At 35.4% G+C, this 24,856-nt stretch overlaps 1 protein-coding gene across 2 annotated transcripts in view; it reads left to right on the top strand.

The window, feature by feature from the left end:
• Nucleotides 1-24,856, top strand: part of adcy6b (adenylate cyclase 6b) — a 93,896-nt gene that overhangs the window by 3,714 nt on the left and 65,326 nt on the right. For both annotated transcript variants that reach the window (XR_012398562.1, XM_002666490.7), the window contains exons 2-3: nt 2,246-2,442; nt 4,314-5,202. Coding sequence is in view for 1 of the 2 variants with exons in the window: in XM_002666490.7 (XP_002666536.2) it covers nt 4,315-5,202 (888 nt within the window). In the remaining variant the exon portion in view is untranslated. The remainder of the gene's footprint in view (nt 1-2,245; nt 2,443-4,313; nt 5,203-24,856) is intronic.

Below are 24,856 nucleotides of genomic sequence, written 5' to 3'. Positions count from 1 at the left end.
ATATATATACATATATATATATATATACATATATATATATATATATATATATACATATATATATATATATACATATATATATATATATATATATATATATATATATATATATATATATATATATATATATATATATATATATATATATATCACAGAATAAAAAAATAATGCATTGTGTAATTTTTCAAATATTGTGCAGCCGTACTGTAATTTCAAGTCATTTGATGTACATACTATTCAATGTATATGTATATATTATTAAAGTGTTTTAAATAACTGTGAACATAAAATGTCAAAATGTGTGTAAAACATAAAATAATGTAAAAATGAGGCAACAAGCTTATTCTGACCTTACTAAAAATTTACTTAAAATTAAAATGTCAAAAATATGCGAAACAATAAATAAAAAAAAAATTAAACAACATATGTATTCTGACGTTATTGATATACAGTAGTAGGCATGGGCTGATAACGTTAACCGTGAAAAGGTTTACCGCGGTTTGGGAAAGTCAAGGTTTTGAAACTGCAAACATTTTCTTTTATACCGTTCCTACGGTATATGTACGTTTTGTGTTTTTAATGTGTTTTTTACGACTATTTCATTAGGTTTTTTAGGGCAATGGTATCTACAGCAAAAAAACCCTCCAAATCAAAAGCTACTGGTCAGTCCAAGATTCAAGAATTGTTTTAAAACAAGTCACTTATACACCAACATAGAAGCATGCTATAGAGTTGAACAGTGCAGTGGCTTTACTTTATATCCAAAGAAAGGGAAGCAATGCAAAAATGCCTTTTTAAGTTACTAATGAAGAAAGTGATTTATTGAAATAGTTTAGCCTGACATGTTTAAAATAAAAAAGCCTAAATATTTTAAATGTTTTTAAAATAAAATATATTGTGTTCAATGGAGAAATAGTTGTTGTTTTTTACCAAGACATTTTAAAAGAATTAATCACAATACCGTGAAACTGTAAAACCCAGATATTTTTATCAAAGGTTATTCTACAAACAGAATCTTATACCGGCCCATGCCTATACAGGAGCCAATATTTAAAGTGGATTAAAACAGTCGGAAAACACCCATTCTTCTCTTTGGACAATTTAATAAACTTTTTTGGTCCACTTCAAATGCTGACTACCGTATATAAGAGAATATGAGATCCTACAGAAAAATATTCAACTGAGAAATTTAAAAGAGTGTTTTGAAGGACAGTACCACAGTAAGATTTCAATTGAGAAATACTCTGTATAAAGTGGGGGCTGCACTATGATGGTCTTTAGATAAATATTTAACTAAATGATTCTTGTTCTTAATATTAAAACAAAATATGGTTTCAGTATTTTGCTGCACTGAATGACATGATAGTTGGTATTTTCTGGAATATCTAAAAATAGTGGCACATTTTCTTTATTTCTTTGTTTTTGCTTAGAAAAAATGGTTTGAAGAAATATGTTTAGAATTGGAACAAATATTTAAAGATAATTTAAGAACAAAGTGGTGTATCTACTCAGTGTCTTTTTGGATGCAGATTTCATTTCTAAGCTGAACTGTAGTTGGTTAAGTCTTATTTAATTTCCACTGTTTGTCGTCTATAAAAAAGCCTTGAAGTTACTAATACCCCTGACATGAGGTAAAGTGGTGACTCATCTGAGCAAATTTGGGGAAGCATGGACAATTTAATCTGAATTACAGAGTGTTGACTTATGATGACACATGGGCAGTAAGTCCTTTGTTGTCAGACAGCAAGCTAAAAACTGGCCTGTGTTTATATTTTGGGAAAAACTCCCTGCCTTAAAATGCACTGTTTTTGTGACTGGCTTTGAAAGTCAAATCCTAGGAAATTGGACAGCAGGATTAACCTAAGTCTTCTCAAATGCTTGCATTTGTGCTGTTTTTTTCCCCTTACACATTCACCAGATTTATTGTGAGATTGATTGGACTCTTTCAGCATCTTCTTCTTTTATTTTCAACGCTTTTTATTTGCTTTCACCTCAATTGACATTTCTGAGAAAGCAGAGTATCCGGTTAATTACAGCTTGAAATCAATACTCTTTACTAACCTATTGAGGCATAAACATGCACGAACCCATATTAATGTCAACAGCTAATTCAGCAACAGCTATTAATGAAAGTTATTAGCGGTAATCAGATCCTGGTAATCTCAGAGAGGGCTGTTGTGCTTTTTTTCCCCCATTTACACGCTTTGCTCATCCTGCATCTGCTCTGTTTTTGTTGTACCAACAGACTCAGGTGGCTGAGAGATGCAAAGATCTTGGCAGTATACGAGGATTTTCTGTTGACCCTGTGTTTAAGTGGGTGTCCCGAAACTCAACCAACCCTGTACTCAAAAAGATGCTGGTAATATTATCTGCTAACAATAGAGTAAATGCAGTGCCTTGCTAAAGAGAGCCGTGCCGCCACACAAAGGGGAAGCCACACAGGTAAGTCAACCTTGCTAAACTACTTGGCAACATTCGCTGTGTAAATACACTGCCTGTTAAAAGTTAAACACAATTGACTGAATTTGATTCTTGTGATCTCTGAGTTTGCTTCTTTTGATGTCAAATCTTATGGTTAAATGTTTGAAATTTAAAGGATGGTTCACCCCAAACTGAAAATTCTGTTTACTTACTCTTTACTTGCACAAAACCTGTTTGACTTTCTTTCTTCTATTGAACAAAAAATAAGACATTTTGAAGAAAGCTTGGAACTAGTAACCATTGACTTCTGTAGTATTTGTTTTTTGGTGGAAGTCAGTGGATACAGGTGAAATTTTTGGGTGAAATATTGTTTTTATTTTATATGATAAATTATATTATAAATTTGAATGATTATGTTGGATTTTACAAGCATGGAAATTCCTTCATTGGAATAACCAGCCAAAGTAATACTGTTTTACTCAAAGTACATTTTGTGGACAAAATTATACATTGTACATAGCTGATGTTGTAAAATTGTACTGTATGTGTGGGTTTTTATATTTATATTATAATCTATTATATTTAGAATATATCTATTAAATTATAATATTATATATAGTTTTTACATTAATATGGCTTTTGCTAAAACTTTTGTTACAAATCAACTAGAAATGTGTTACAAACAGGTAATGTTATAAATAAAAATTAAAAATTATTTCTTTCTTAATCATTTACAGAAAATTGTTAATTTGTTATATGATACTGTATGTTAATAGTACCCCTTTATATATACTTGGCCCTCAAATTGTTCCACATTTACTGTATCTTGTTTTCTTTGAGAGGAAGAGGATTTTTCAGAGAATCTATTACTTGGGTCCTCCAAGTTGCTGTTACTACAGAAGTCCACAGAGACCATGTCTGACGCGCTCCAAAAAGGACAAAAATAATATAAAATGCTCTGTATATAATATATAATTCATGTATTCTAAAGCCAAAAGAATAAAACAAAAAGTGAATGTAAATTATTCAACATTTCCTAATAATCCATATCTTCTATTTTGTTTGTTAAAAGAAAAAAAAAGTGATAAAAACTCTGCGATATGAACTGCAATACTCTCATATCAAACTTGTGAATCTAGTGTTCCATAACATTGCTTATATATATATATACACAGAACAGTAAAATCTGCTCCATTTCTGTCCTTCTATTGAAAGTCTATTCACCCAAATCTCTGATGCTTGAGAAACTTCATAGAGAGATCCAATTAAATCAGTTAGGAATCAAAAAGAAATCTCTATGAATTAAGACTTCTAAAGAGTGGTGACCATTTATACATGGTGAACAGATTGATCTGGTTTTATTCACATTTTAACATTAATTAGTGAAGATTAAGCATGCTTGCTTGTCATGTGAGAACCAATAAGATTTATTCTTGAGTCTTAAGCTTTTGCAAGAACCAATGAGGTTCATTATTGCATGACATGCAGCACATTTTAGCTTCTGCAAGAACCAATTTGGCTTGTTCTTGAATGTCAAGTAGATACAAAGCCTCTGTGTAAGTTTGCTGACCAATGTTTTATGCGAGCAAAAACCTAAATTAAATCTGTTCATCATCTATATTTGATGTGTTTTTTTTCTAGTGGACTTGGATTGGTTTTTGATCCACTTCAAATGTTGACTACTGTATAGCATTTGGTTTATATGGATTGATCTCTCCATTAGCATTCAGAAGCTTCAGAGTTTTATGTGGTCAGACTTTCTATAGAGTGCCAGAAATCTCTCAGATTTGAGTAAAAGTCATGAAAGTGAGTAAGTTTACATTTTGGGATAAGCTAACCTTTCAAGCAATTATGCTCTTTTGATAGACATGTTTATATCTTTGTCTTGTCAGAATGTCTTGGGTCAATGGCTTTAAAGCTGCAAGAGTGGACAACCACAAGACAGCATGGGGTGAACGCAACGGTCGAAAATCAAGGCGTAAAAGGGGCTCCTCCTTGTGCAACCCACGCTACATGAGCTGTCTACGGGACCCCGAGTCCATGGAAGCCCCATCACAACAGTACTCCCGTGCAGCAGGGGGCGCCACCAGCAGCAACTTCAGCACACGCTGCGTTTGGCAGGAAGACCATTACGGCAGGAAGGGCGATGTTGGTCTGAGAGCCGTGGATTTGGCCTTTGAAGATGCTGAGACAAGGCAAACAAAAAACGGGGACGACCCTGATGAAGGCGGGGTGGAGAGGAAGGGTCCTGACAGGTGTTTTTTCACTTGCTTATTGCGTCTGGCACACATTTTTCAGTCCAAAAAGTTCAAGTCAGCCAAACTGGAGCGACTGTATCAGCGGTACTTCTTCAGACTCAATCAGAGCTCTCTCACAATGCTGATGGGGGTTTTAGTTGTGGTTTGTGGGGTCATGCTGGCGTTTCACTGTGTCCAGGGTCCCCCAGATGTGGCGTACGCTTCAGTGCTTTCTGTAGCCATGGGCCTGTTTTTGACTTTGATGGTGGTGTGCAACAGAAATGGCTTTCATCAGGACTACATGTGGATTGTGAGCTACTTGGTGATGGGGGTGCTGGTGGTGGTGCAGGTGTTTGGCCTGTTGATGGTGGATCCACCCAGCATGCCTGAAGGGATCTGGTGGACCGTTTTCTTCATCTACATCATTTACACGCTGCTGCCCGTGCGAATGAGGGCCGCTGTGATCACTGGAGCTGTGCTGTCCACCATTCACATCGTTATGGCATGGAGATTCAACCTTGAGGACAGCTTCCTTTACAAACAGGTAATTATCTGGTTCTCAATCATTTACAGAAATGTTAATATGTTATATGATATGTTAATTGTATCCCCTAATATATACTCAGCCCTCAAGTTGTTCCACATTTACTGTTTGTTGGTTTTCTTTGACAAGTAGAGAATTTTTCAGAGAATCAACATTACTGCGCTCCTCCAAGTTGTCCACAGAGATCATGCCTGACAATCTCCAAAAAAGACAAAAAACATATAAAGTTTTTCATATGCAATACATTTCATGTATTCTAAAGTCAAAAGAACAGAATAAAACCTAATGTTAATGTAAATTATTCATTATTTCCTAGTAATATCTTCTGATTTTCTGAAGTGATAAAATCCCTGCGGTACAAACTGCAGTACCCTCATATCAAACATGTGAGTCCAGTGTTCCATAACATTGCTGGTCATACAGCACAAGGCCTGCCCCTTTAGCAAACTGAACCAAACCAGATCAAACTGTGGCTTCAATACCTTAAACCTAACCAAACCGAGGCTTTGGTGTATTGGTACACCCCTTGTTGTGCTGCAGACTGTCAGCTTTAATTTGAGGGTATTTACATCAAAATTAAGTGAATGGTGTAGGAAATACAACAGTTTTCATATGTGCCTCCCACTTGTTAAGCAACCAAATGTAATGGGAGAGAATTCATTTTCTTTTTGGCTTAGTCCCTTTATTAATCTGGGGTTGCCACAGCGGAATGAACCTTCAGCACGTTTTACACAGCGGATGCCCTTCCAGCTGCAACCCATCACTGGGAAAATGGGACAGAATAATAATCATAAATCAAACTTTTACTTTTTAGTACTTGGCTGCAAATTCTTTGAAGTCAATTACAGTCTGAAGTCTGGAACGCATAGACATCACCAGACGCTGGGTTTCATCCCTGGTGATGCTCTGCCAGGCCTCTACTGCAACTGTCTTTCGTTCCTGCTTGTTCTTGGCGCATTTTCCCTTCAGTTTTGTCTTCAAGTGAAATGCATGCTCAGTCGGATTCAGGTTACTGTGCATTCACACCGAAGGCACCAAAGGTCGCTCTGGCCGCCCTGGTGACAATGCTGTCTGCCTTCAGCTCCGCGAGAACAGCGAGAGCTGAATTTTTCAGCGAGAGCTTCAGCGAGAGTGTCAAAATTCGCTACATTGATCTCGTATTTAAAGGGGTCGTTGCAGCATATCATGTCAGTTACATTCCCACATCAAACATGCTTTCTAGCGTGAAATTGTTGTGTTTTTATTATCAAATTCATTTAACTATGGAAGATGTTGCAAGTTGCATGTGATCTGGCTTTGCTCCACCTATCCAAAATGTGTCCATATGTCTGAAATATCCTCAAGCAGCAACACTGTTTTGTATTGTCATATGAGATTCCCGCTTTTTTAAAAAAAAAAAAAAAAACATTAATGAACATCAGAAACTTGCCAGTAACTTTTATTAAATGTAAGTTCCTGTAAGAAAACATTGGAAATAATAAAAAATCCAACGATCGCAATAATCAAACCCTTGAGAACATGTGTGGTGGGAAGCAAAGTTTACTTTTGTTATCCGGACTCCTCTCAAGCGGTGGACTTCCGATTGCTTGCCGCCGAACCGCGTCAGAGCTCATTACCATAAAGTTGATTTAATTTCAACTCTCCTCGATACCCACACCGGCGAAGATGCGATGTGCTGCTCATCGCCGCTTAACGGCGCTGGCTCTCATTGAAAATGAATGACTCCCAGCTACTTTGATGCTCTCGCCGCTATCGGTCTGAATGAACAGATCGACTTGGCCAACTTGGGGTTGACTATTATCGTTTACTGCAATATTTAAAAAGTACAGCAAAATGGTGGTTCATTTCAATACCTTGGTTTATTTGTGCTTTGTCACCAAAGATGATGCTTGAATTTTACAATGTTGTTTTCAACGAAGTGAGTTAATCACACTGACGCTATGAGCTTAATGATGCTTTTGATGTTTGTCCTTATTGAGCTTGACAGTTTGGATCTGCATAGTAATTCATCAAAATATTCTTAGAATTGTTCCGCAGGAAAATAATAAAAGGCATTTGAAATGACATGAGGGTTAGCTAATAATGATTAATTTTGGCTGATTTATTCCTCTAATAAATAGGAAAATTCCCAGAATGGAAGTGATTTGTTTTTGTTACGTGTGTATTGGCACCAAAACGTTTTGTAGAAAAGAATTGCATGTTATTTGCGCCACATGTCGCAACTCAACACAGTGCTGGAGAATAAACGCCAAGCATCTGATCAACCGAAGGCACTATCTCTCACATCTCCCCGTTCTTAGAAGTCCCAGAGTTTAGTGGATAATTGGTTTTTGTTTGAAAGCTTTGATTGTTTCAGTACTTTTTAAGGAATGCCTGGCACGACAGTTTCAGACTTCTCTTCTTCTTCTTGTCCTTTTTCAGGCTTGGCTTTGTCCTTCACTGTTCATAGTATGATTCAGTGGCATGCAATGTTTCCATGCAGCGGCTAAAATGCAATATCGGCCCATGTTCGATGTGATCTAGTAGTGCTGCTGACATTATTAATGCTGGTTCAGTGAACTTGGGCTTTTGTGTGTTAGTTCCTTAGACAGCTGGGTTGTGGGCTCTCTACTTGGCACTCAGCACGCTAGAAATGGATTGGGATAATGGCTGCTGATTGACTCGGGCTGTGCCCCCCGGAGCATGTACTTGTGGATTCTCGTCATAGACATTTGGGATAGGTTCCAGCCCTGTGGGCAATCAATGCAGGACAAAAGTCCGGCGCTTGTGTGGCTGCTTAGTGCCTTATATAAATACTCTCTCGCAGCAAGCCGAGAAGGTGTATGTTGTCCGTGTTTGCTCTGTGGACACTTGTTTCAAAGTGCATTGGGTTGAGGATGGAAAGACTTGTTGTGTATTCTAGTAATCTGCACATCTAGAGTGAACGGTTTGTTTGTAAAAACGAATATATAACGATGTGCTATATATCAATGTTCTACAAAAGTTTGAGAGCAGTCATTTTGTTTATTTGATGCACCATAAGCTGCCATATCATCTGATAAATAAATGTTATTAAGGTTAAAAAGTTTTAATGTTCTAAAACTAGTAAATGATAGATTATTCCCACTGGGTGATGTACTTTAGATGCGTTCTGCTGTCCATGAGGGTTTTAATGGATTTGCACTTTAGAAAAGTTTTGCCATAGGGGGGAGATAATAATTTTTTACTCTGCAAAAAGAGCATATTTGCTATTTGCATAATTGCTATTGAACATAATTGCTATTTGTAAAAGATTTTTGCAAAAAAAAGTAGATGCTTTCTTGTATTTGCTATGTTTTGAATTGAATTGAATTAAATTTTTATTTGGCATATTTTAGACAAACTTTACTAAAATACAAGTGTCCCATACATTTTGAAATAAAAGTGTCGAGCATAAAAACACAATAAAGCCCTGGGCTTGTTTCCATTGTAATCCTTGTGGTTCAAAAACAAAGTATGGCTACAAAATACAGTTAATGCATAAAAACAAACAGTACCTCCACATTTTAAAACAGGAACAAAATTATTCACAAATACATTCATTCATTTTATTTTCTGCTTAGTCCCTCTATTAATCTGGGGTTGCCACAGTGAAATGAACCGCCAACTTATCTAGCATATGTTTTACGCAGAGGATGCTCTTCCAGCTGCAACCCTATATTCACAATACAATAACATATAAATTAAAGCATTATCATCCACCATGCAACCATCTTTTGAAGACTTTTTTGAACCTCCTTAAGATTTTTATTTACTTTATCGCTTTTGGTAATTTGTTTCACATGATTTCACTTGTATAAAAAACCTATTTTCCACCACTTGACTTATACATTTAAATAAACAAATATTAAAATCCCAACCCCTAGTACTATATGAATGCTGTTGCCTTATCATTTTAAAATAGTTCACCAAAATAACTAGGAACCAAATCATTAAATATTTTAATTATCATCACGAGTTTTAAAAAACATACTCTTTTACTAACCATTAATATACCTAATTCTTTAAAAACTCTTTGCTCAAATGTGCTTTAGGATGATTTTTTTATTATTCTACTAATTTATTCTGTGCCTTTTGCAGTTTTTTCTTCATACTCTGTGAGCAGCTACTATACCAAAATAAGCTAGCATAATCAAAATGGAGTTGAATCAAAGCTCCTGCCAATAATTTTAAAGAATGAACATCTAACAGATCAGCTTGCCTTGCTAAGAACCTAATTTCTCACATATCTTCATAAAACTGTTCTTGCCATAACATCTCCTGATCATTTTTTATCTATTAAACATCCCAAATAAAACAAATTCTGCTGTTAAGGTTTTATAATGAAATCAGGTGTCCACTCTATTTGTTTGTGCAATCAATCAAGCTTATCAGCGTAGATATTGGTTATCAGCTTCCAATAAAAGGGTAATCGATATTAGACAAATTGTTCATTTTGTTGAATCCCTAATTGATTCCTAATTAATCATCAGTTAATTGTTTTTCAAATAAACACTGTTCATTTTAACTATCGCTCATCAAAAAAACCTAAACAGCATTTTAGCATAATAGTTTAATTTCCAAGGCAAGGCAAGTTTATTAATATAGCACATTTCATGTTCAAAGTTCAAATAATTTAAAGTGCTTTACACAAACAAGAAAAACGAGACATAAAATACAAGTATAAAACAGGTTTTAAAAGAAATGAAAAAGAAAAGAAAGACTAATGATAGTGCAATTTGTTGGACGTAGCACTGTGCTCATTCAGTAAAGGCACAGCTAAACGGGCGTGTTTTAAGTCTTGATTTGAAATTGGATTCCGAAGCATCTAATGTTACCCTCCCAAGAATAAATGACATTTTTAAATATATTGAAATGGTTAAAATCATGATTTAAAACTGTATGTTGTAACATTGATGTTTTTACTTTACTGTTGATCAAATATATATACCATAAAATATATTATTACACTTTTATTTATATTAAAAAAGCATTTATTATAATCATTAGTTTTTGTTTTTGAAGATTAACTTTTACAAATCTAGATGTGAGATATTCAACCAGTTGTAAAAAAGAATCATCATTTAAAACAAACATGAATAATATCTATATTGAGTTGTCAAACGCGAAATATGAGTACAGCATAATAATAGGAATTTGTCTATTTTAAGTATTCTTATATTCTTTGTTTAGTCTCTATTTCCATACAGCAGCAAGGGTGTTTGTAGTTTCACAGCAAATGTCTTGAAATGTGTTATTATTACACAGAATTTGTATAACAAAAGAGTTTTGTCATGTGCAACCTTAAATAAACTTTCGCACTAAATTCACCCTCTAAGCACTATAGCAATTCAACATAAACCATTGAATAGCTCGTTGCTTAAAAACCAGTATATGCAAGGCCAAGCAGTCAGCAAATGGCACACCAGTTTTTCGTCATGTAGCAAAGCGCATGAGAAATGCAGAAAACTCATCTACTGTTCACTCCCTTTATCTCTCTGGCTTCACCATTCCCTGTGTCCCCGGCCGTCCCCCTCACACCCCTACGCTGCTCCTCGCTGTGTTGTTTGCGTGTTCCTCTGAGATGACCAGCAGCGCAGGGCAGATAGAGCAGGTCAGTGGGCGATCGCCAGCGGGACAATGGCTGTCTTTGTGAAGATACACACTGATGGGGTGGAATGTGGTGACAGGGATGGCTGCGGATCGACAGTATGAAATAGCGCCAGACTGACGTGCCGGGCTGAAAAAAAAAGACAAGCCAGCGAGGGCCTTTCTTTCACTCGCTGTGTCTCTCACTTGTAGCCACCAATTCCTATTTGACAACAGGGCTCATGAGATGGCCCTCAGTTGTGGAAAGCTTTATGTTCATGACGCGCCGCTGTGTGGATGAAAAGCTTCACACTGCTGCTCACTTACAGTTCAGTGCTGGTGGCGGAGAGGGAAGGTATTTCATTGATTTGACTGTGTATCTGGGGAATTGACTTCAAATACTTCTGGATATTTGTCTTGTCAGATAGTGTGGCCATCTGAAACATTTAGAATGTATTTTGTAAATCTTTTATTGAGGTTTTTATTGTGTTTTTAATGTTTCCCAATACTGGGTTCTGGCTGGAAGGACATCCGCTTTGTATTCCAGAGTAGTTGGTGGTTCATTCCACTGTGGTAAATCAGGGACTAAGCCGAAGGAAATAAATGAATGGTGTTTTTATTAAAGGGGTGGTCCACTACGATATCATATTTTTAACTTTAGTTGATGTGTAATGTAGCTGTGTAAACATAAACAACATCTCTGAATGTAATAAGCTCAAAGTTCAATGTAAAGAGAGACATTGACTTTTACAGAGTTAGCTTAGCAAAGCCTAATTTGAATGAAGTTTAGGGACTACAAAAATAGATCCAGGTTAGGCGCTTCAGGTTACGTGCATTCACCATGCGCAGCAAAGGGGCGTGGCCAGAGACGCTGTTATGTTATAGCAGAGAAAGCTAAAATGGCGTCCAAATGCTGCTTTTCCACAGAGCTTGTTCTGTTTTTGTATTTGGGCTTCAAAAAATTACGACACTAAGAGAGAAGTGCTTACTGTTTAATTTTAATAATGTTCCAGAGAATTATAAAAATATAAAGCTAGCATTTGACAAAGGAGAACCTCCAGAATCTCTCCCAGTTCAGTGCTGGATTTTGCTAAAAACTCTAAAGCCTGTAAGTGTTTTTATTTGTTAAAATTGATCTATTGCATACATTGTGTCTAGCGTTAACTGTATGATGTAGCAAGCAGTGCAAAGAAATATGTAAACAACAGGAAATGCTGTTTGTCATATTTATCCTTCAAACCCCTGTAAACACCCACAATCTTCACCAGCGTTGCAGTGTCTCTTGATGAGGCCGCTTTCTGTGCGTTCTACATCTCAAATAATAAACTTGCAAAAGATATGTGAACATTTCATATTACTTCCACGTGCTTTTTCTGAATATATGTCAAAGACACTTGTCAGATTTCCTTTTAGAGAGCAGGCATGAGGTTCAGCTGTGTGCTCGCTGTCGTATTTTGTCTGATTCAGGCTCAAACTGATACGGCTAACAGCTAGTCTGACTGACAGTATTTACAAAGGTAAAGTGTGTGTTTGTAGGGGTGTGACGCTTTTTCTGGTAATGTGTAGCCGATCTGTGAATCACAGCATATTCCGTTAGCTGACCAGTCAGAGCCTCTTGAGGGTGGGCTTTGGGAGGAACTAGGAAATATGATAGTCATTTTTATGTTAGCTGAGTAGTAAGATATTTGAAAAAAGAAAAAAAAAAAGTGATTTTTTTTTACAAATGAAATATGAGCACACATTTCTTATAAACACAACCAAGCCTTAAAAATAAATTTTGGACCACCCCTTTAAATGATAGATTAAATCCATTTTTTGTACTATATACTATTTGCCAGACCACATGACCCTTTGAAATGGAGTCTAGGAAAAGCAAAATATGGCTAAGCTGTTCACAGAATATTAAGAATAATTACAGATCACTGCATAATCGTGGTCTCACGCTGTATTATAACGTTGTAACTGTGAACAGATTATTACTTTTTCTACCCCTTCTTTTGCAATGACAACTCTTGTGCCACTTCCATTCAGGCTATTGGATAGTGATAATCATTAGCTACATAGATTTTAGGTTAGCAAACTTGCGTTTAGTATTGGCTCTGTTTTTAAGAATACAATCAATTGTATTCTGAATCATTTAACAATGATTCAAATCAAATCCTTGAACTTGCTTTTTTTCTCTGAAAGAAGTTTGTGTTGTGTGATGACACCACTTAGGCATGACAGACTATGAGATAATGTAAATTTTTTGACTTTGGCTTTGGCATGGCCTGGTTTTTACTATTTAGTCAATCTTACTGTGCATGTTTTAACATTCCATTAAAACAAATATAATTTTAAAAAATATATTCTGTGGTTTACTTTTCCTCTGGAACAAGAAGAGCTGTGCAATGTGAAGATATATCTCATATGTTTAAAAAAGTTTGTCGTTTCATTTGATGCTCTATTCTTTGTTTTGTGGTGTATTCATTTATGCCAATAAAAAATAAATGAGCACTATATTTCATCGGTATGGGGATGCAAACGGAATGACAACAATGTGAGAGTACAATAACTACGTTTTGCATTTTATGTAGCGACATTCTTTATTGTTATGTTGAACCTATAATCATTCATTTTTGAAAATTGTTCATTTTCATTAATTGATTTTTTTTCGGCTTTGTCCCTTTATTAATCTGGGGTCGCCACAGCAGAATGAACCGCCAACTTATCGAGCATATGTTTTACGCAGCGGATGCCCTCACATCACTGGGAACAACATACACACTCATACACTACAGACAATTTTAGCTTACCCAATTCATCTATACCACAAGTTTTTAGACACCCACGCCAACATGGGAAGAAAATGCAGACTCAACATAGAAACGCCAATTGACCCAACCGAGGGTCAAACAAGCATCCTTCTTGCTGTGTGGCGATCATGGTACCCACTGTGCCACTGTGTCTCCTTTTGAAAAGTGTTCTCTATTTTATTAATATTAATTTTACGTTCCTATATTTTTAATCAAACATTTTCCATGAAAAAATTATATATATATATATATATATATATATATATATATATATATATATATATATATATATATATATATATATATATATATATAAAAACATGTGGTCAATATCTGTATAAACTCTTAATTGATTGAATTTACAATTTACAGAAATGGAACATTATTTGGTTCCTAAAACAAACTTTTGACATCACTTAGGCCATCAAAAGACTATTGGATCATGTTTATCATTAGCAAAAAACTGTTTCAGTAGACTTGCATTCTTGAATTCAGTTTTGGTTCTGATGTATGATGTCAAGTTTTAACAATCCAATTATCTTCTAACAAATGAAAAATAAAATAGGTTAAAAATACAATAAAAATATATTAAAAACATGGATGCCGACTGCCTATTGATAGGCTGTCAATATTCGGCTATGTGATTCAGGTTTTTTTGGTGGTCTTAGGATGTTGTAGCAGACGCTGTGATTTTGACTGGCTCTGTGTGAGTCCAGACTATGCGAGCACCTGATTTCTGGCTTTTGTTGCAACATTGTCTTGTGGGGTTAAACTAGGCTCATGAAGCGACCAGCAAATTAGAGACATACGGGTTTTTTCGATACTGAACTGAATGTGTTATTTTTAGACAGAGACCTGGTTCCAGAATTCCAGAGACATTGTTTATGGTCATGACTATAAACCTTGACTTTGTAGGATTATTCTATATGTGAAAATAAAGCAGCACCCTTAGCACCTGTTATTGAGTTAAAAAAAAGTTATAAAAAAAGAGAGTGACATTTTAACCAGATGCCTGCAGTGTGTAGCGAGCTCAAGGTGAAAAACTTGTTTGTGCAATACTTTGTGTTGTTTTGTGTTGAGTAAGAGATTCACAAATGCACTCCACTGCAGCCGAGAAACAGATTACTGCACTTTACCCTGGCATTTTAACTGTACATCAGTGTCTTATGAAAAGTCCTTTTGTTTATGAAAATTGTAGATGTATTCTTAAGCTCAGCGATAGTGTCATGCTGGTCTATAACAAAAAAAAAAAAACAGAGATATTGATTGATAAATAACAGAGTCAAGTTCGGATGTGGATTCATTTATTTATTCATTTTCTTTTCGGCTAAGTTTCTTTATTAATTATGGGTCGCCACAGCGGAATGTACCGCCAACTTGTCTAGTATATGTTTTATGCAGCGGATGCCCTTCCAGCTGCAACCCAACACTGGGAAACACCCATACACTCTTGCATTCACACAGATACACTACAGCCAATTTGGTTTATTCAATTTACCAGTACCACGTGTCTTTGGACTGTGGGGGAAACCGGAGCGCCTGGGGGAAACCCATGCTAACATGGGAAGAACATGCAAACTCCACACAATAATGCCAACTGAATCAGCCGGGCTCGAACCAGCGACCTTCTTGCTGTGAGGCGATTGTGTTGTGATATTTTAATTATTATTATTTTGTAATTTCACTAGTTAGTGGTCCTCCAGCATTTAATATAATGATTTGGTTACACTTTAGATTAAGGGGCACATTGAGCATTAAAGTGATAGTTCACCAAAAAAATGTAACATTTTATCATTTACTCACTCTTTACTTGTTCAAAACCTATTTTCTGTCTTTCGTTGAACACAAAAGAAGATATTTTGAGGAATGCTAGCACTTATTGACTTCCATGTTAATGTTTTTCTCTTTGAAAGTCAATGGGTATAATCGACCAGCAGAAGAAGAGTTCAAAAGAAGAAAGAAACTCATAAAGGTTTAAAACCACATGATGGAAAAAAATGGTCAGGTAATCTACTATTCTGGGTGAACTATGCTTTTAATTTGTTGCTTATTAGCATGCTTATTTCTCATTTATTTGTGCTTATTAAGCACATATTAATGGCTACCTCTGGCTCAATATATTTGTAGATCCCTTAACCACACACCACAAAAACTATTATAAACAGCTACTTAGTATCAATAAACGTTAATTACATATTTATTCACTGTATCCTATCAATAAGTCAGGAAAACCTTTTATGTCAAGGATTTAATATTTCCAATTTAATCAACTTGAATCTCATATAATTTAAATTATAGCGTTATGTAATGGTAATTATATAACATAATTATAAAGTCAGTTTAATGAATGTAAGTTGAACTGACTTTTGAATTAAAGGCAACAACACCTTAAATATGTGTTTATGTTGAGGGAAATCTCTTAATTATTAACTAGGTGTTCCTAAATCTAAAGTTGCATCAAGATTTGTGAATGTTAAGTATTTATCAAAACCTGCTTTAATTTAAAAAAATGAACATTTATTTAATAGGTGGTTTACACAGGCTTGAAAATTAACCTTATTGTCATACAGTGCATCCAGAAAGTATTCATAGCGCTTCACTTTTTCCACATTATTTTATGTTGCAGCCCTATTCTAAAATGAATTAAATGCATTTATTTCCTCAACATTCTGCACACAATACCCCATAATGACAATGACAATTTCAAAAAAAAATAATAAATTCACATTGTCATTATGGGGTATTGTGTGTAGAATGTTGAGGAAATAAATTAATTGAATCCATTTTAGAATAAGGCTGAAACAAAAAATTTTGGAAAAAGTGAAGCTGTATGTTATTTTAGCCCTATTAAAATCACACAATTACATGTGTTTTTATTATGCAGTCATAATTTATTACGCATGTATTTAATTATTTAATTTGGCACAGTTGTTTAGGAAAAAAACACTCATTTCACTCTCTCTCATTTCAGTCCAAACTTGTATTACAAAAAATGTTGTGGTTTGTTGTTGTTGTTTGGCGGTCAGTGAACCCATTATCAATCTAAGCCCCATTTATCCAATTGTATGGACTTGTTGTATCTTTAAGATAATGTCGCACAGGAAACAAAAAGTCATAAAGCTTTAAGACATGCATGTGAGGAAATGATAAGAGATTTGACATTTTTCAGTAAAACATCCCTTAAAGCAGCAGAAATAATTAAGCATAAAAATCAGAACAAAAATTATCTAAGTGTAATGGATTTTTATTTCCAAATAATCTATTCGAAAGCAAATTACATTTTAGAAATGGTGAACAACGTGGCCACAAAATGCAGCGCTAACACCCGCAAGTCTGAAAATTGCAGTGCCAACAGCTGTTTTGCCTGCTGAGCGATCAATCAAAACTCCTGGCTGACTTCGGGTCAAGCTCAAGATTAGCACTTGCTTCGCTCTGAACGGTGCAAGAACCATACCAGACTAATCAGCCCAGGAGGTGTCATAAATTAGGATCTGATAATGAGTGCAATGGTGTTGTGCTTAATATGAGTCTGGTGATAAAGCTAATAATATAATAGCATGGCTAATAATAACATTTTGAATGCGGATCACACAGAGGCCTGTAATAGCAGACTCTCTATGCTTTCCTAATGACCGGGGCTTTTGCACTCGAAGCAAATACTGGGTTTTAGCACTTTGACTGCCAAATATCATGTATTAGGATTGCAATAATGGTGGTAAATGTTAATTATTGTGGCACAGAAGCTGTTGTACGTTTTCCTGTTTGTTTATTGCTCTAGTGTTTTTGTTCCCTGATGTTAAGAAACTGGGTTATAAAAACAGGCAGAGAATAATATTGTTAGTCATAACATTTCACCAAAGATTACCCACGAAAACATTTAATTAAAACCCTTGTTATGCTCTGCAGCGAAGGCCACTGAGTTAAATGGTTGCTCCCTTGAGGCTAGATTTGTGCATGCAATGCATACAAGAATAAAACAAAGCATAAAAGTACTTCACAACGGTGTACATTTCAGTATTTTTCTCATCCAATACAGTGCACTTGTCCTATGGACCAGTTTTCTGCTGCTTTTATGTCTGTTTTGAATTGAATTCATGGTAAAGTCTGGAATATAAGTAGTTTTATCATTTGAGATTGTCTGTTGTTTGTATTACAAAGCAATGTACGAAATGAATTTTTGTCAAGCAAACAGAACATTTTCCATGTGCCGCTAAAAATACTGTAATACTGTAGCTTTTCCTCAGAAATTGTACTTTAATAAGCAGTTCAACTAGGATAACCAATTTCAGAGGCAAAGTCAAAAATTCTCGATGCACTTGGCTGAAAACTGAAACCAAAAATGCTTTATAACAATGTTCTCAAACTCAATTGCTGGAGGGGCGCAGCTCTGCATAGTTTTTTAACTCCAACTCACACCTGCTTGATAGTCTCTAGTAATCTTGAACACCTTGATTTGTTGCATCTACTGTGTTTGATTAGGGTTGGAGCAAAACCTTCCCTCCAGGAAACGAGTTTGAGGGGCGCCATTTTATCAGCATCGCCATGATCACTCGGTAGCACTCTTGCAAATAATTACTACTTAGAAATGTCTTTCCACCTTTGGTGCGAAAGCCGCTTCCTACAGCTGGAGGGAGATTAAAACCAGTGTTCTGAACATTACTGGACAGTGTGGTGGACCATAACCTTTTTCCACCTCATTTGTGCCCATTTTTCTCCTTCAGTTAGATATAGAAATTGTTATTTTGGTTGAGATTTTTCAAAGGCTGAAAAATAAAAAGCTTTTACCATAATACTTTTTTACTGCACTATTTTCCATCAACCTGCAGTCACTACTTATTTGTTTATTTTGTTCTTGCCGACAGTGATTAGCCAAGTAAAGTAATCCCATGACTCCTGTTCAATCCAATTGCGCATTGAAAAACCACATAAGACGGTCCTCAACATACGGATGCAAAATACAGCAATTGTATGCAGTGCGGAAGCATTAACAGTGTCCAAGAATATGCAAAATAGCCGTAAACAATAATTAAATACACTAGACTGTTACATTTCAAATATATGCACAAATTGCATTATGTTCTTTCAGTGATGCATGAGCTTGGTTTACACTCTCTTCTTGTGAGTAAGGGTTCAAAGTGTTAAGTGTTAACACATCGCGATAACTACATTTTTGACTTTTGGTGTCATACGATTTTGCTCAGCATGTAAATGCAGCAACCTGTTTTTACCAGGTTATAATTTGCATATTAATGTCTCACATCAATGTTAATTTAAATGAATGTGTTCTCACATTAAGTTAATCTCACATTTAAATTTGTAATCCATGAATCGCAAATAATTTAACTTAAACTTAGAAATGCCATTAAAAGAAAATTGCACTGATGTAACCTACATTTTTAATTTGCAGGGTATTAGGATAATTTTTACTCATTTTTGAGTAGTATTTAGAAAAGATACTTTTACTGTATTTGCACTACAGTTTTTGGCAATTGATGGAAGTTGTACTTGAGTGTTTTTTAGAAGTAGGCATGGGCCAGTATAAGATTCTGACGGTATGATAACCTTGGATAAAAACATCACAGTTTTACAGTATTCTAATTATTGCTCTAAAATATATTCTTTTTAAATTTCTGAGTAAAAAAAACGAAATTTTTTCTTCATGTGAACACAATATACTTTATTTTAGAAACATTTTAAATATTTTGTAATGGTTTAACATGTCAGGCTAAATAATTCAAATGAATCATTGAAGGCTGCTGTCTTCATTAGTTTTAAAAACACTGATTTCATTACAATGTAAAACAGCATCTTTGGATATATTTTCTGCTGAAAACACTGTTCTCCTAAAAAATATAAAACAAAATGTAAAAAAAAAAAATCCTATACATACAGTGAGAATGATATAGTAGAAATTTTTGGGGGGGTTTAAAACCTCGACTTTTCCAAACCTCGGTATATCTTGAAAACGGTTATATTTTCCTAGCCGTAAGTTTCAGTGACATGTTCTTTCTTGATGTTTGCTATAAATTCATGTTGTTAATGGGCAATATAATTTATGATTGTTTTTCTTTCTTATACTTATTTGCTGTATGTATATATATATATATATATATATATATATATATATATATATATATATATATATATATATATATATATATATATATGATAGCTTTTGCTTTATATCGGCTATCAGCCTCCAAGTCTGAAGAATTATCGGTTAACGGTATTGGCCAAAAAATCACACACAAACACACACACACACACACACACACACACACATACATATATATATATATATATATATATATATATATATATATATATATATATATATATGTGTGTGTGTAATAATTTTCCATTATTTTTAATAACAGCATTAGTAATAATTAGCATGAGTTGTGCACCACTGCAGTTTGTTCTTGTTTTTTCTCTCAACAATGCAGTTTTGACTCTTATCTTATTTTCCATAAACACAGTAAGCCACACAGGTTTCAGGCAACACGGGAGAGAGAAAATCCTTGTTGATAAGATATTTTATCAGGCCTCCAGGCAAACTGCTTTGACTTATCTAAATCTAATCATCTCTGAAGATTATTCATGTATTGATGCGCTTTTAAAGCATTGTCTCATTCCAGTCTTTTTCATGTGAGGAAACTATTGATTTTCACTCTTCAGTCTTCTCTTGGTTTTCCACCTTTGTACCTTTAAGGTCTGTCTCTTTCAGTGTATGTTTCATAGCTCAGGGACTAACTGATGTTTTGTGGGATTTCAGGCCATCTTTTTTTGGATTCAGGCCATTATGTCGACCTGTGTTTTTCTTTTCTTTTTTTTTAGTTCATTAGGGAATCGAGAACTTGAGGAAAAAGTTTAGGAGGCTTTCAGAGCAGTATGGCTTTGCATCTGGCTCATTTGCTTGAAGAAGTCTGCTTGATTTGCTTTCACTCAAATTCTCTGTCTATAATCCTTAGATTAAGATGCTTTCACTTTTGTGCCGTTTTTGTTTTGGATCATTTATGTGGAAAAAACGCTGTGCGAAATTGTCAAGCACTATTCAGTGTCATGCTACCCTTCATCATCATGATAAAAAAAAAAAATCCTGACAAGGTGCTTTGTAGTCTCTCAGGAAGCTGGCGGTCCGCTGTGAGAACTTTCTCTTGAACCAGTTTCTCTGTGTGTTTATGTAAACAATGCATAATGTCCATGCTGGAGCGGAGGAGGCTGTCGTCACGTGTCTGTCACATGCGTCACTGTGCTCGTCTGACCTTGTGTGCTTGTGACAGACAGGCTCAATGTAGTCCTGCAGCACATTACTACACTGCTTAGAATAGAAGAGCCACATTTATTTCATGCACTTCTGTGTTAACTTTGAGCCCTTTTTTCCCTTGATCTCTTCCATGTTTTGTCATTTTGTTAACTCAAAATGAATGAATGAATGAATTCAAGCTGTTTTTTTTCTGAGAGAAAAGGATTGTGAAGTTATTGGGCTGTCAGAATTACACACTATTGACAAGCCAATCACAGTGGAAAGAAGCAACCAAACCAAGGCAACCGCAGTTGACGTGTTAATATATGAATATAAAATAAAGTACTAATGAATACAAAAGTGATTTGATTTGTGAAATCTGTCAACTGTTTATATCCCTTGTTTTAAGACTGAACCAATGGGAAAGACTCTAATCTCAAAACTGAAAGATAAGTTGAGAGTTTGGCAATGTTTTCTGCTTTCAATCAAATAAAAAAACAATTTAGATGAGCCGGTATGTATAATTTGCAGCAGAAAGGAGTCTGTAACACGTTCCAATATATTGAATTAGAAGTCTGTTCAACCCCCAGCAACAGTGCAGTGCTTCAATTCTGAATGAATCTGATTTTGAACAAATCCAGTGAGCTAGTGATTAAGTGATTACTTTATAATGACAGTGACTTGCTTCATTGTGTCAGCTGTTTTAGATTAATCACTTGAATGATTCAGTGAATCACCCATTAAGATGTGCATTGCTGGCAGATTTAGTGTCATGACAGTTAAGGTGCCAGCACAACAGTCCACCCAGCAAAGTATTGTTTAAATTTCATTGTTAAATGAAACATCCCAAAAAACAACTGAGATTATATTTGTCAATATTGCACACCGCCTATTTTGTGTTTGTGTTGTGTTTTTCTCTTCTTTTTTTCCTGCCCCATTACCGAGCTGTTGTCATGACTGTGATGCAATTCTTCAAAAATGTCTTTTTTGTGTCGAACTGAAAAGCAGAATGAGGGATGCGTCGATAATGACACCATTTTCTTTTTGGCCTGAACTGTCCCTTCGACCATTAGAGCAAATGAATAAAAGAATCTCCAGTTTCGAGTCTCACGCACCAGAGCTTTTTGGGTCAGTGCTAATTTGTGGGTTTGTTTGGAGCCTCAGTTTGTTTTCCCTTGGCTTTCTGTTTGGGATCATTTGTATACAGCTGTCATATGACCTGAGCCTGAAGGCATCAAGCCTATTGTGCTATCGTTGAATATGTCTAATTCGCAGCAGTTTGTTTTGATGAGATAATTATTGCAATATAAAAGGCGAATGCATCTTTTGCCATGCTGAGGGCTTTTTTCAAACTCTGGAATCAGATGACTGACTGTGTGGCCTACTTGTAAATTTGCTCCTTTCGTTTTAGGCTGACATGGTCATTTATCAAGGGCCTGAGGCCTCAAACTGTTGTGAATGATAAAGAAATAAACTATCCCGTCAGAAGTGACTATGATGATACATAGTGGGCTGCATATTCTTGCTTTTATTTTTCTTAAAAGAATACTCCCCTTTTTTTTGGAAAGGGCTCATTTTACAAGTCCCCTATAGAGTTAAACGATCTTTTAGCATTTTTTAATCTATTCAGCTGATCTCTGGCTCTGGCTTGAGCACTTTTAGCTTCGCTTAGCACAAATCATTAAATCAGATTAAACCATTAGCATCTCACTAAAAATGTCCAAAATATTTTTTTTATAATTTTCTTATATATAAAGATGAACTTTTTTGAGTAACAAAATGTACTAAGACTGATAGTAAATGAAAGGTTGTTATTTTCTTGGCAGATTTGGCTAGAAGCTATTCACTCAGTATTGCCAACTTAGCGACTTTGTCACTATATTTAGTGACTTTTCAGACCCTCTTAGTGACAAATTTTCAAAAAAAGTGACTTGCAACAAATCTAGCGAATTTTTTGGTGTTACTGAAGATTTTTATAGACAGTCATATGTCCATAATGTACTGTTCCTACTCTTCTCAACGAGCTGCGGGTGATGCCGTTGACCCCTGTCTCGAAGCACTGACAGGCGGCCCAGCAGTCTCTCCCACCTGTAGCCTGAGAGCAGACCAGTCCTCTGCGTACCGACTGCAAATGATTTAGCACCACGAGTGTGATGTATTTCCCTGGTACAGTCAAACCGATCTGCTTCTCCTTTGTTTTAAATTTAACAATTTAATTTGAACATTTATTCTTTTCTTGTTCACAATCACAGATATTTTAGTGACAGTTTCGGAACTAAACAGCAACAAATTTTGTTAAATTGACACGTATACATAAATGGTAGTGCAAATATAAATACCCCTGCATTAACCATAGGCTGTTAAACAAACAGAAACGTTTGGACGTGATGATGTCAGTAATGTGCAAGTTGTTGCATGATGTCATCTAACAACGTTTAGTGACTTTTCAGGCAGAGCTTAGCGCAGGGGTCACCAACCCTGTTCCTGGAGAGCTACCTTCCTGCAGAATTCAGTCCCCTGATCTGAACCAATTAATAGTACCTAAAGCAGCACTTAATAATTACAAACAGGTTTGTTTGATATGGGTTGCAACTGAAATCTGCTGGAAGGTATCTCCAGGAACAAGGTTGGTGACCCCTGGCTTAGCGCCTTCACATTGAAAATAGTTGGCAACACTGTATTCTCTCATTCTGACATAATTATTAAAGAATCTTGTTGCTGTACCATGTCTTCAACAGGAGCAATATTTTTCCACTTTTCATATTCAGTCTGTCTTAGTACATGATAGTACAAATATAAATACATTTTCTTTAAAATAATTTTATAGAATTAGATAGAAGAAATAGTTTTTTTTTTGACTGAGATGCTAATGGTGTAATCTGATTTTATGATTCATGCTAAGCTAAACTATAAGAGTTCAAAAATAATAAAACTCAACTATTCAACTATTTTAATTTAGGGGACTTGTCAAATGAGTCTATTTCAAAAAAGATGGAGTGTTTTAAAGTCAAGAACTTTAACCTCATTTCACGTGCACATAAAATGCATTTTCACATGTTCATGAGTGGACTTTAAATCCTCATAAACTACAGTTCAATCCCTGTAAGACATAGTATAAAATGCAGAGTAGTAAAGCTGAGTTTCATATGCCTGCAGTCAGTAATGTAGAGACGAGTCCTCAGTAAATATGACAAGTTCATTCGAGGTCAAAGATGTTTTTATGAGGCTTGTCCTTCCAGGAATTTTCTTGTTAAGGCAGTATATAGACCACCCTTGAAACATAAAAGCTTTCTAACTCATTCTGCAAACACTCCAGCTGCATAAGACGTTCCCTTCTAATAAATATCATGATTGAATTCCCAATATACCGTAGTCCTCAATGGACCTCTAACTGAATCCTAGTGTAAGGTCCTGTGTGTATATGTGTGTATATAACGTTACGTCTCTGGGCCGAGTTCCAATGCGAGTAGGGCTTTGGCTTTCTTATGTAACAGCCCTGTGAAACCAGAGCTTTTGCTCAACGGCAACTTCCCAGAAACTGACTGTTTTGCCTACTTATCTATTCATTTAGATGTTGTGCCTCCTTTCTTTTCATCCTCACTAGTTCTCCACCACTCCTCTTGCTCTAGTTCCCTCTGATCTTGTTTGTCTGCTGTGTGCAGTGGCTCCTGAGATCAGGATTGATGGATAAAGAGTTGATCCATAAGGTGCAGCAGCAGCAAAGACAGGGCTTGGTGTTATTTTCGACCGTGGATTGATTTTTAAAGGCATGGTTTACTCTAAAAGTTTAAGATCTGTCATCATTTACTCTCCCCTCACTTGTTTCAAACCTATTTGAGTTTCATTCAAATATGTTCTGTTGGACACAATTGAAGGTATATTGAAGAGTTTGAAACCAGCAGCCATCGCCACCCATGTGGAAATTTTAACATGTCTTGTATATTGTTTTCACTTTAAGGAACAGCTATGTTAGTAAATTGTCTGCAGTTCAGACAGGTGTCCACACTGAATTAGTTTACTGAAAAAA

This window comes from Danio rerio, chromosome 23, assembly GCF_049306965.1.
Source record: "Danio rerio strain Tuebingen ecotype United States chromosome 23, GRCz12tu, whole genome shotgun sequence".
Lineage (NCBI taxonomy): Eukaryota > Metazoa > Chordata > Actinopteri > Cypriniformes > Danionidae > Danio > Danio rerio.
The sequence above is the reverse complement of the archived record's forward strand: the minus strand, read 5'-3'. Positions and strand labels throughout refer to the sequence as shown.